Source organism: Elephas maximus, chromosome 25, assembly GCF_024166365.1.
Source record: "Elephas maximus indicus isolate mEleMax1 chromosome 25, mEleMax1 primary haplotype, whole genome shotgun sequence".
In the NCBI taxonomy this organism is placed as follows: domain Eukaryota; kingdom Metazoa; phylum Chordata; class Mammalia; order Proboscidea; family Elephantidae; genus Elephas; species Elephas maximus.
The window spans coordinates 33,344,453-33,356,991 of record NC_064843.1 but is presented as its reverse complement, the minus strand read 5'-3'; the positions used below and the strand labels follow the sequence as shown (position 1 = coordinate 33,356,991).

At 47.7% G+C, this 12,539-nt stretch overlaps 1 protein-coding gene across 9 annotated transcripts in view; it reads left to right on the top strand.

Moving 5' to 3' along the window:
• The window catches only part of EPB41L1 (erythrocyte membrane protein band 4.1 like 1), a 143,654-nt gene that overhangs the window by 97,992 nt on the left and 33,123 nt on the right, over positions 1 to 12,539 (top strand). For 5 of the 9 annotated variants that reach the window (XM_049868836.1, XM_049868835.1, XM_049868842.1 and 2 more), the window contains 7 exons: positions 1,730 to 1,817; positions 2,662 to 2,814; positions 5,041 to 5,138; positions 6,019 to 6,194; positions 8,832 to 8,980; positions 9,948 to 9,983; positions 12,357 to 12,539. In XM_049868836.1, the coding sequence (XP_049724793.1) occupies positions 1,730 to 1,817; positions 2,662 to 2,814; positions 5,041 to 5,138; positions 6,019 to 6,194; positions 8,832 to 8,980; positions 9,948 to 9,983; positions 12,357 to 12,539 (883 nt within the window). The remainder of the gene's footprint in view (positions 1 to 1,729; positions 1,818 to 2,661; positions 2,815 to 5,040; positions 5,139 to 6,018; positions 6,195 to 8,831; positions 8,981 to 9,947; positions 9,984 to 12,356) is intronic. The other 4 variants (XM_049868840.1, XM_049868843.1, XM_049868839.1 and 1 more) reach the window with 3 other exon arrangements.

The window sequence follows — 12,539 nt, the reverse complement described above, 5'->3', positions numbered from 1 at the left end:
GAACCTTGTTGTGGAGTTAGGAGATAATTAGCTACATGTGTGATTGTGGGCTGCTTACTTAACCTATCTGAGCCAGATTTTTACCTTTATATGTGCAGCCTTAGATTATCAGTGTTTTAAAACTATCGGTATATGGGACAGGGAAATTCTTCATTAGGTAGGATGCTTAGCAACCCTGGACCCCAGGCATTCGATGCTCGTAACACCCTCTCCGTCATTGTAACAGTGAAAATCTCCCTGCCCCCTACACACAAACATTTCCAAATGCCTGCTGTGAAGGTGATACCACCCCCTGAGGGGAACCCCTGGAAGTAAATGATTGTAGGGTCCTTTTAAGCTGGAAGTGCTTTGGGTGCTAAGCCCAGGGTTGTTGTGGGAATTCAATGTGCTAAATGATGTGAAAGTGCATCCTAAACTGTTAAGTGCTGTGCATATGGGAAGGAATATGGTGATATCTCACTGTTAACGAGGATGAAGAAACTGAAGAGAGCTGTGCCCTTCAGGCTGCGTCTGGAGAGGAGGGCCTGGGCCAGGTGTTGGAGGATCATATACGTGGGATAGAAAACCTCCAGAGTATAATAGACTTGCATGCCAACTCTGATTGGTATTGGCTGCTATGGTATTGTGTTGAGTAGGATAGTGTGACTGTATAGCTGGTTAGCAATGTCCCCCTGGGCCTAGGAATAGGGAGTGGTGGCCTACCTGCCCTCTCTTTGTCATCCCTGGCCTACATAGCAAGAAGTGTTAGGGATTTGCAAGAGTCAAAATAATTCTGAAAGAAGTTCTGATCTGTATGGGCTGGAGAAGTGCTAATGGCTATCCCTTTAATTTGTGTAGCTCTTTTGACGTATAGCACGTTGGCATCTTGTGTCTAGGTGTCCCACACAGTAGCTCAATGAAGTCAACAGGGCAAAGGAAACTGAGGCCCAGAGAATATAAGAGGTAGATGTAATGAAATGCTTAAGAGCAAAAACTCTGGAGCCACATTGTCCAGATTCAAATCCTGGCTCTGTTACTTAATAGCAGTGTGCCCGTGGGCAAGTTATTCAACCTTTCTGTGTCATGGTTTGTATTTACAAAATGGGAATAATAATATTACCTACCTCATAGGGTTGTTATGAGGTTTCAATGAATTAATACATGTCAAGTGCTTAGAACACAGCATATAGTACTCAATAAATGTTTGCTATAACTATGTGTAAAATTTATTCCAAGTTTCCCAGTAGTCAAAATAAAGAAAGAACTTGATTAATTACATAAGTCAGGAGAACGTGACCCAGTCCTCAATGAGACAGTGGTTTCCAATGCTGAATTCTGAGAGGAAAGATATTATATGAGTAATATTTAGCAGCAGCTGGGTAATTATAATGAACCATGTCTTCAGCAATGGTTTCACAGTCATGGAGAAGCAGATTTCATGGCTCAAACTTAACTCAGAGGCAGAATGAGGCAAGAACCCTGTCTCCCAGCTTAGCCCTTGAATACTTCCTGGAGAAAACAAACCTGAGCGTCAGTTTTGGCAGAAGATGGGGATTGGATGGAGTGAAGGAGGGGGCTGGAGATGTACTATCCTGCACTGAGGGCAGGGGGGAAGGACTGTGGAGGCCCAGCCACACGCCTGCTCCAGAACGTTTGCCTTCCTAGAATCACAGGTTCCGATTGTGGCCACCCTCAGCCAGTGGGCCTGGGCCTTTCCCACATCCACCTGTGATCACTTTCTTTCCCTCAGAGGCATGACGCCAGGAGAAGCTGAAATTCACTTCCTAGAGAACGCCAAGAAGCTTTCCATGTATGGGGTAGACCTGCACCATGCCAAGGTACCGCTGGTAGTTGGGCTAGGAGCTGGCCCAGGTGCTTGAGGGTCCCAGGGTTTCCCTAGCATCTGGAAGGTGCCCCTAATGAACGATCAGATCTTTTCAGAAGGCTTGGTATGCCAAACTCTGTGTTATCTCCAACTTGAAGCCTTTTCTATCTTCATTTCTCATTCCTAAAAGAAAGATTCCGTAACCCCTTATTTCTGCATGATCTTTATAATTTTCTCTTGTATTATATTTATTTATGAACCTGTTTATGCCACCACTAGATTGGCAGTAACATGAGGGAAATAAACATTGGCCTTAATTTATTTCTATATCCCTAGCACCTACTACAAGGCACCCTGGTGGCACAGTGGGTAAACACTCGGCTGCTAACTGAGAGGTTGGTGGTTCAAACCCACCAGCTGCTCCTTGAGACAAAGATGTGGCAATCTGCTCCTGTAAAGATTACAGCCTTGGAAACTCTGTGGGGCAGTTCTCTGTTGTATAGGGTCTCTGTGATTTGGAATTGACTTGACGGCGATGGGTCTAGCACCTAGCACATGGCCTGGCACCATACCATTAAATGTTTGTTGGATGAATGAATGAATGAGTGATTGACAGAGTAAATGATGGAACAAGTGTGTATGTGAATATATAACTGTATGAATGAATGAAAGACCAAATGAATAGGTGAGAAATCAGTTGGAGAAATTGGTCAGCGAGATTGCAAAATGGGGGCTCTAACCCCGCTCCTGAGGGCTTATTGCCAACAGAGCTCAGGGAGGGATTTTGAGGGTGGGTGGCAGGCTTACCCCCAGGTCTGGACTCCAGGCCTCTCATTTCATGGTCACTTCTCATGTAGGACTCCGAGGGCATCGACATCATGTTAGGCGTCTGTGCCAATGGCCTGCTCATCTACCGAGACCGGCTGAGAATCAACCGTTTTGCCTGGCCCAAGATTCTCAAGATCTCCTATAAGAGGAGTAACTTCTATATCAAGATTCGGCCTGGGGAGGTGAGCCTACCTTGGGGACCCCTCCTCTCTGGATTTGGCTGGAATAGAGTGGACCCTGGTAACTGGGCCTGGACTTTCTCCTGTTCAGGATATGTGGAGAGAGGGTGCTGGTGTTCTGGATAGGGAGAAATCCCTCTTCTGTTGTGACTGCATAGACTTCACACCTTAGGTATGTGCATGCAAACACCCACACAAACACACATGCACACACATACTCACAAGAACATAAATATAAAGGTAACCACATGTATGAATACAAAGGCTACACAGACACATGACCATAAAAAAAAAAAAAGACTGCATAGACTTCACACCTTAGGTATGTGCATGCAAACACCCACACAAACACACATGCACACACATACTCACAAGAACATAAATATAAAGGTAACCACATGTATGAATACAAAGGCTACACAGACACATGACCATACACACAAAGATATACACCTATACAAATGCGTTTATGTCCACGCCTCTTTTTTTCAATCTCCACATCTCACTCATCAAGAAGTCCATTTGGTTCTACCTCTAGAATAAATGTGAACTCATCTGCTTCTCTCCCTCCCAACTACACCAGCCAGCAATAGGAACCATCTCTCACCTACATCTCTACAATGTCCTTCTGTCTGGTCTCCCTGCCTCCATTGTTGCTCCAGGCCATTTCTTTCATAGCTGCTGAGGAAATGTTAAGTCTCTTAAATCAGATAATGTGATAACACCCCCATCACCACTTCTTTTTTTAAGTTGTGCTTTAAGTGAACGTTTATAAATCAAGTCAGTCTCATACAAAAATTTGTATACACCTTACTACATACTCCTGGTTGCTCTCCCCCTAATGAGACAGTACGCTCCTTCTCTCTACCCTGTATTCCCTGTGTCCCTTCAGCCAGCTTTGTCCCCCTGTGCCCTCTCATCTCCCCTCCGGACAGGAGCTGCCCACATAGTCTCATGTGTCTACTCAAGCCAAGAAGCTCACTCCTTACCAGTATGATTTTCTATCTTATAGTTCAGTCCAATCCCTGTCTGAAGAGTAGGCTTTGGGAATGGTTCCTGTCTTGGGCTAACAGGAAGTCTGCGGACCGTGACTTCTGGGGTCCTTCTAGTCTCAGTCAGACCATTAAGTCTGGTCTTTTTATGAGAATTTGAGGTCTGCATCCCACTGCTCACCTCCACCAGGGGTTCTCTGTTTTATTCCCTGTCAGGACAGTCATCGGTTGTAGCCAGGAACCATCTAGTTCTTCTGGTCTCAGGCTGATGTAGTCTCTAATTTATGTGGCCCTTTCTGTCTCTTGGGCTCATAATTACCTTGTGTCTTTGGTGTTCTTCCTTCTTCTTTGCTCCAGGTGGGTTGAGACCAATTAATGCATCTTAGATGGCCGCTTGCTAGCATTTAAGACCCCAGACGCCTCTCTCCAAAGTGGGACACAGAATGTTTTCTAAACAGATTTTATTATGCCAGTTGACCTAGATGTCCCCTGAAACCATGGTCGCCAGACCCTCGCCCCTGCTACTCTGGCCTTCGAATCATTTGGCTTACTCAGGAAACTTCTTCGCTTTTGGTTTAGTCCAGTTGCCCCATCACCACTTCTTGATTAAATCTCCCAGGAACTCTCTGTAGCTCTTAGGCTAAAGTCCAAACCCCTTCTGTAGCCACCTACCTCTCTCACATATCTCTTGCCATATTCCTCACACACATTACACTCCAGCCACTCTGGCCTCTTTGAGAGCATTGAATAAGCCAAGCTCTTTCCCACTTAAGCCCTTCGTACTTGCTGTTCTCTCTACCTGAAATTCTCTTCCTGTGTTCTCATGTAGCTAGTTCCTTCTCCATCCTTCAGATCTCAGCTCAAAGATCATCTGTTCAGAAGGCATTCCCTGATCACCCTTTCTGAAATAGCACCCTAGTCCTGCCCCTGCCCAGTTACTCTCTGTCACATTACCCTGTTCATTCTCTTCATAACCCTTATCAGGATCTGAAATTATCTTGTTTACATACTTTTTATCTGAGGACCTCCTTCCCCAGCCAGATGTTCTGTCTTGGTCACTATAGTGTCTCTAGTGCTTAGCACTGGGCCTTTCATAGAGTAAGGGCTCAATAAACTTTGTTCATTAGAGGAATGAATCAATGAATGAATAAGTCACATATTCCTGAGAAGACATTCAGAAAGGATGGAGATTGTGGGCCCCCGCACAATCCTTTGATCCACCCTTCTTGTTTTCCAGTATGAACAGTTTGAGAGCACAATAGGCTTTAAGCTCCCAAACCACCGGTCAGCTAAGAGACTTTGGAAGGTCTGCATTGAGCATCACACATTCTTCCGGTAAGCCTGACCTGAGGATGGGGTAATGGGGGATGAGCCAGAGGCTATGTGCTTGTGTGCATATGTGTGTGTGCATGCGTGCCCCTGCACTGTTTCTGTTTTGTAAGGGGGAAGGACAGTGGGAGGAGCTAATGGGGACTATAGGAAAAGGCCCCTAACTCTCCCCTTTCCCCAAGTTTCTTCCCTTCTGGGCCACTTTGTTTTTTAAATAATATTTTATTGTGTTCTCAGTGAAGGTTTACATAGCAGTTTAGGTTCCCATTCAATAATTTCTACACAGGTTGTTCAGTAACATTGGTTATGTTCTTCATAATTTGTGAACATTCTCATTATTTCCTTTGATTGTTCTATTTCCACTAATCTAGTTTCCCTGTCCCCTTACATTCTAATCTTTGTTCTAAAGTTATTGTTGACCATTGGTCTCATATAGGTGATTTTTTAAAATGATCACAGTACTTACAGGTGATATTCATTATTTTTTGAGCCAATTTGTTATTTAGCTATAAGGTGACCTCAGGGTTTAGTTTCAGTTCAAAGTTTAAGGAGTATTTTAGCACAGTAGTCTTGGCGGGGGATGGGGCGGGGGTCTTCTAGTCTCAACCAGCCCAGTGGGTTTGTCTTTTTATTTTATTTTTTAGGAATTGGGGGTTTTGTTCCGCATTTTTCTCCCATTTTATCAGGGTCCATCTATTGTGGTCCTGATTAGAATGGTCAGTAGTGGTAGCCAGGCACCATCTAGTTCTTCTGGTCTCATCTCGGCCACTTTGAATTTTCATAGTTGGTGGGGCAATGGGATGAAAAGCCAGCTGTAGTCTAGACTTGGGCCTAGCAGTGCAGGTCTGATCGATCTCCCCTCCTCACCTTCATCTCTCCAATACAGGCTGGTGTCCCCTGAACCCCCACCTAAGGGCTTCCTGGTGATGGGCTCCAAGTTCCGGTATAGTGGGAGGACCCAGGCACAGACCCGCCAGGCCAGCGCCCTCATTGACCGGCCTGCACCCTTCTTTGAGCGTTCCTCTAGCAAACGGTACACCATGTCTCGCAGCCTTGATGGAGGTATGCCCCAAGTTGGAGGTGGGGGCAGGTTTTGCAGAATGATGAGCAGTGAAGGCAGGAAAGATAGATGCGTTACAGGTTTATTTGCACTGAACATTGTAGCCAGAGAGCACTATAGCACTACAATCTACAGCATCACTTCCACTCAGGATGTGACACTGCCATTTTCTGGTCTTCCCGGTCCCTGAGTCTTGGCCTTTTGGAGTCCTAGGTTCAGCCATGTGGTCTTCTGGGCCTCCTTCACAAGAAGCTTAGCATTTCACAGTTTATCATCATACCTGGAGAATGCTGCATTGTGACTGCAGTGTAGCTGGCGATGCCTTATCTGACTAGAGGCTGAGAGGTTTTCTTCCTGGTCCTTCTTCTGGTTCCATTGGCTCCAGGCTGACTGACATCTAACCACATGGAGCTCTCTGTGGCCCCCATTTCTGTTGGACTGATGGTGCCCTTAACATCAACAAGAACTGGTCCCACATTCCCCTGTATCAAGCAGACCAGGGCTTCTCAAAAAGTGTGGTCCACAGGCCACCTGCATCAGACTGTTACATATGAGGATTCCCAGGCCTTACCCTAGACCTACTAAACCAGCACCCCTCAGGGACCAGGACTTGCCAGGATATGTACACAAGTTTGTAGGAAATTAAAAGGCCATGTGAGGGCAGTGGAAAGGTTCAGAGTTAGGCAGATCTGAGTTCAAATCTCAGCCTTGACACTTGCCAGCTGCTCTGTGATACATGAAACAGTCAATAAATTTCTGAATGAATGAGTGGCCTTGAGCAACTTATTTAACTTCCTTGAACCTGCTTCCTTGTCTATAAAAGAAATAATACTTACATTGCTGTGTTATAGGGAGAACTAAGTGAGATAATACCTATACCCAAAATAGTTCTTGACACATCGTAGGCCCTCAATAAATTGTACCCACTATTATTGCTTTTAGTGTTACGGAGGATAGCTGAAAGGGTGGGAGGTGGGGACTCGGGTTGGGGAACAGTGGATACTCGCAGAACACATTGGGGCAGGCTTCTGGGCAAGTTAGCTCAACTGAACAAACATGTGCCAGACCCTGTGCTAGGTGCTGGTTATTTAGAGTGAGTACTTATGGCCCTTTCCTTTGATGAACTTATAGAATAGTAGATTTGTAAATATTTATTGTGGTTCATGCAATAGGAAAAGCACATATGAAATAAAGAGTAGCCCTGAGTAGGGAGGAATTAATTCTGTTTAGGAGGGGGCAGAAAGTGCTTTGCAGAGAGGGTGATGACTGGGTAGGGTTTTAAAGGATGCCTAGAAGTTTTCCAGGTGATCAGAAGAGCCTTGTCCCGGGATTCCCTGACCATGGAAGCCATGGGTATCTCAAGGATGTGCAGTTTTGCAAGGGCCCATATGGGGCTGGGGAACCCCTTAATGTCCTTGGGTGGACATAGGACTGAGAGCTAAGGTTTATCTGAGGCGAAAGGAGAGCCTGTACCATCCCTTTGTCCCTCCCCTGCCACTTCCATTACTATGCTGGGGGCTAAATGAAGCCCAGATTTTTCAGAGTAGCAGAGTTTGGCCCAGAGCTGGTGAAACTCATCAGAGGGAGGAACAGAGGCCTGAACTCTAAGCCAGGAGATCTGGGTCCCTCTTCTGACTCACTGATAACTACCCGTGGGATATTTCCCCTTTCGAGGTCTCAGTTCATCCTCTGTACAATGGGGATAGTAATTCCCATGTTAGCCACCAACAGAGAGTAGTATTTTGTGAATCAAATAATGTGATCAATGGCCACTTCGAAAAGTAAATATATATGAACAGAAAGGATAATTATTCTGTTTTAAATCTAGGCCAACCCCAAGGATAATCTGTGCTGTGGTGATTTTAATTCAGTGTTTACTAGCCATTTTTTCTACTGAGATGCCCTCTATGAGCATTGTCCAGGTTATGCCCTGTGCTCTGGTGCCTGGTGTGAAGTCTATAATTCCACCCCTTTCTTTCCCATTCAGAAAAGCACTTTCAGATGCCAGTGACTGAGAAAGATATTATTGCAGGGATCCCCTTGCATTCTCTCTAATTTATAAAGAAGGTAAATCATTTGCAAACCTCAGGACTTTAGCTTTCATTAGCAAAAGCCAATCTCACAATACCTGTGTATTGCTAAATAATGGCCAGGTGATAAACTGCCACAATCACAACAACAAAAACAGCAACATTTGTGGGCCAACATTGATTGAAGCCTCACTCTGTGCGAGCTACTCCTCTGAATATTTACAGACATTGGCTTATTGGTCCTCCATCTCAGCTTTCTGAAGCAGGTACTATTTATAGATGAGGACACTAAGGCCCAGACAGATTGTGTGACTCACCCAAGGTCACATACCCAGAAAAGATGGATCTGAGATTTGAATCCAGGCTCTAGTACTTTAGAAATCTGGAAGGGACCCTGAGCTGGGAGGCATCCTCACCACTCACTGGCTGTGTGACCTGGGAAGGCTGCTTTGCTCCTCTGGCCACAGACTCCTTATCCAGTAATGGGCTGGGGTGTTGAAGAGACTACACCATCCCAGGTATGGTTGGGGCGGGTGGGTGTGCTGGCTCCTTCCTAGTGTCCCTGGGAGAGGTCTCACATGGCCTCCTGGCCATCTCTGCCCACTTTAGCAGAATTCTCCCGCCCAGCCTCAGTCAGTGAGAACCATGATGCAGGACCTGATGGTGACAAGAGGGAGGAGGATGGCGAGTCTGGTGGGCGGCGGTCAGAGGCCGATGAAGGAGAGGTCAGAACCCCCACCAAGATCAAGGAGCTAAAGGTAAGGCCTGGCTTTCTCTTACCCTCTGACTTGGGGGTCAGTAGGCTGATCCTAGATCTAACCTCAGCCTGGGCCTTCAGGTGCCCCAGCTATGGCAGAGGTATAGGGTGCACCATGGACAGAGCCTATCCTTGGGCCATGCTCATTCCCTGGACATCCTTGGGGTAGGGGTGAGGGTGGTGGGCAGCCCTCTTCCATCTTCTTCGACCTGCTTTCCCCAGAGGGGCACTCTGTCCCTGGAGGACTTGGGCCTCCTCTTGCTCACTCTTAACTTGCCCCTTTGACTGTAATCTAGATCTGGAATCTTCACCAGAGCATGGTCTAGTCAGATGTCACTGCAAGCCCTTGCAAGTGTGCGGAACAAGTATGTTCCCGTCCTGCTGCCCCACCCCTACTCCCCATATACATACATACAAACCCCCACTCCCAATACACATGTGTGCACAAGCAGGCAGGTGTTAGCAACCTCAGGTTCACATTCGTTCACACACAGATGTATATACTCTCTCACCCTTAGGTTTGTGCATACAGATGTACAAACAACATTTACATGCATGCAAGTATATGCACACACAGGCCAGGCATGGCTTCCTCTTGATATAGTGGTTAAGCCATTTTTTTTTCCATCATGTAGTCCTACCTTGTAAGCACAGGCTTATGAACACACACACCTGCCGACAGCAAGAAACATGAATACCTGGTCATAGTTATGTCCCATCTCTGCCCATTTTGCCTCCAGTCCCTCAGCCCCCTACTTTGTCTTCTTGGGCCCTGCCTCCTCCTTCACACCCTGCACCACCTTCTGAATACTCATGCCCTGCTGGTGGCCCAGCCAGCTTCTCTGGCCTCTGCTGCTTGGGTGTGAACCCTCTGGGCTCCCTTGCTGGACCAGGCCATCCGCGGGATCTCTAATCCATTTGCTGTACTGACCCTGCTGGTTCCTTTCCCTCCTACCACATCCCGCTAGCCGGAGCAGGAAACCACGCCGAGACACAAGCAGGAGGTACTGCATGGGACCTGTCGCTACCTACCCAGCCATCCAAATCCCTCACTCATTTGTCACCCATCCCACGCTCATCTCCCCTGCACTATCTCACGCCCTGTTGTCAGCTTCATCTCCACTTCCCGCACCATCCTGCTCCCACCCACCTTGACAAGTTCATCTTTTCTGTTCCCTGCTCAGACTCCACCATCCAACCAGCCGGCTCTCCCTCCCTCCTCACCCCTACCATCCTCTACCTGGTTTTGCACTCTGTCTATCTGGATCACCTGGTACTCTGTGCTTGCTTCTCACTTGCTAACCATCCTGCCTATGTCCACCAGCTCTTCCAGGCCATCTCCTCCCCCATAGTACTGTTTGATGATGCCTTCCATCTCATCTGTATCCCCTGTGTCCTCACCCCAAGCTTCTTTTTGTGGCAGTAGGGTTAAGGTGGGGAGGGGGGTGCCCTCTAAGCACATCTCAGACTCCAGTTCTACCTCCTCTGGGTGGGGCCTACTGCTGCTCCAGCTCCGGCTCTGTCAAGGAAGGTCTTTTCCTCTTTCCATTTGTTCCTTCCTCAACTTATTCTTCCTGTGTTAACCACGTCTCCTTGCCTTTCTCACAGCCTCTACCTCTTCATTTGCACTGAACTGCAAGAGAAATGAGTTTTCTTGGGCTACAGAGAGAAAGGGCCAGAGGCTGGGGCACGAGAGGGGTCTGGCCTGGGAGTCACATGATCTGAGTTTCAACCCCAGTTCTGTCACAGACTCATAGAGGGTTTTGGACAATTCCCCTCAGGTCCCAGTCCCCCATCTGCACAGCCAGGCATTTGGACTAGCTTTCTCCAAGGTTCATAAGGACCCCTCCACTCCTTCTAGCCTTCAGGGGCATTATGTGTTCACAGAGCCAGCACAGCAGGCTCGGGGTGGAGAGTGCAAGCTACATCTTGGGTTGAGACTCAATATCCATTGCAGCTCAACTCCAACTGCCCCCTGCCCATGCAAATTCCATCAGGATGAACTCAGACAGGCATGGTCCTGAGAGTAGCTCAGTTCAAGAAGGAGTGTTAGAGGTACAGAGAGATATTTGGAGGGAAAGTAGAAGCCTCAGTGGGATTGGTTTTCTTCCTGAGGTGTCTTAGGCCTTGGATGCCAGAGATGAGCCCAAGGAAAGATTTCTATCCTTGTCTAAAGGCAAGCTTACCTTCCAGGTGGTTCTTCTAGAACCATCTGCTCCAACTTTAATAAGTTGTAATTGTCTTATTTCTTGTCCTGAATTGAGTTGACATGATTCCTCAAACAGCCTTGCAGGTATGGGCCCCTGGGCTACCAGCCCACCTACTCTGTCCCCAGAAATAGGCAGAGAAGCAGCTTTGGCATGTCACTGCTGGCTCCTGCACAAAGGCTGGTCCTCACATGACAGATCACTCTGTCATGCACTACAGTCTTGAACTCAGACTTGTGGTTTAGCAGGCGGACACACCTATGACTCCAGCTGTACCTGGCTCAGTTCTTGATCCCAGCCTCAGGACTTACTTCTCTTCTTCCTGGCCTCTAATTCTTCTAATTTTCCTGCCCAACCCCTAGAATCCTAGATTTCCTATTTATTAGGCCACACCTCACCCTCTGTGCTACTGAAATGTCAGAAAGTATCTGGAAAATCCTTGGTGGTTGGAGCAGGCAGTGGCTCACAGCAGAGAAGGCTGAATGTAGCTCTTTCCTGGTTCTGTTCTCAGGTGTGGGCACAGGGCCCATTTTTATGGATGTCCCTGGATGAGTGGGATTAGGAATATCTGTCCCCACAAGGCCTGAGCAACTGCATGTGTGTGCTAGGAGAGGATTAGACTGGGAATTCTGCTAAGCACAGTGGTCCAAGTCGAGGCCAGAAGGTAGGGACCAGGATCCAGGAGCCCAGGGAGTGAGCCAAAGCAGCCCAGGAGCAGTGATGAGTCCTTACTCCAGCAGATGCTGCCTGCTGCTGTGCCTTGGTTGTAAGAGAGGGGAGTCAGAGGCATAGAGGTGAACTCCATGCCTGACTAAGACTGGAATTGCAGTACCAAAAGGAGTCCACCCACCCACACCTGTGGGATGTGGGTTGAGTTGGGTGTTCAGAGGTCAGGGAGCCAGGCAGGGGAGAAGAGAAGGGGGCTGCTTGACTAGAAGCCTCTTTTTAATCTTAAGTTCTGTGTGCCTTGGTATATGCACCTGCTGGGGTTAATTGGCCTTGCCCTGCCTGGCTCACAGGGCTATTGCCAGCGTCCAGCAGGGTCATGGATGGGAATGACATTGCTGATGTAGGGCCAGTGATGGCAACTGTCACCACCGTCACTGCCCCCTGTATCCCCTGAGCAGAGCTGTTCCTCTAACACTGGCTGCCCTCTCCATCCATCCCCAGTTCTTAGACAAGCCAGAGGACGTCTTGCTGAAGCACCAGGCCAGCATCAATGAGCTTAAGAGGACCCTGAAGGAACCCAACAGCAAACTAATCCACCGGGATCGAGACTGGGAGCGGGAGCGCAGGCTACCCTCCTCGCCCGCCTCGCCCTCCCCCAAGGGCACGCCTGAGAAAGCCAATGAG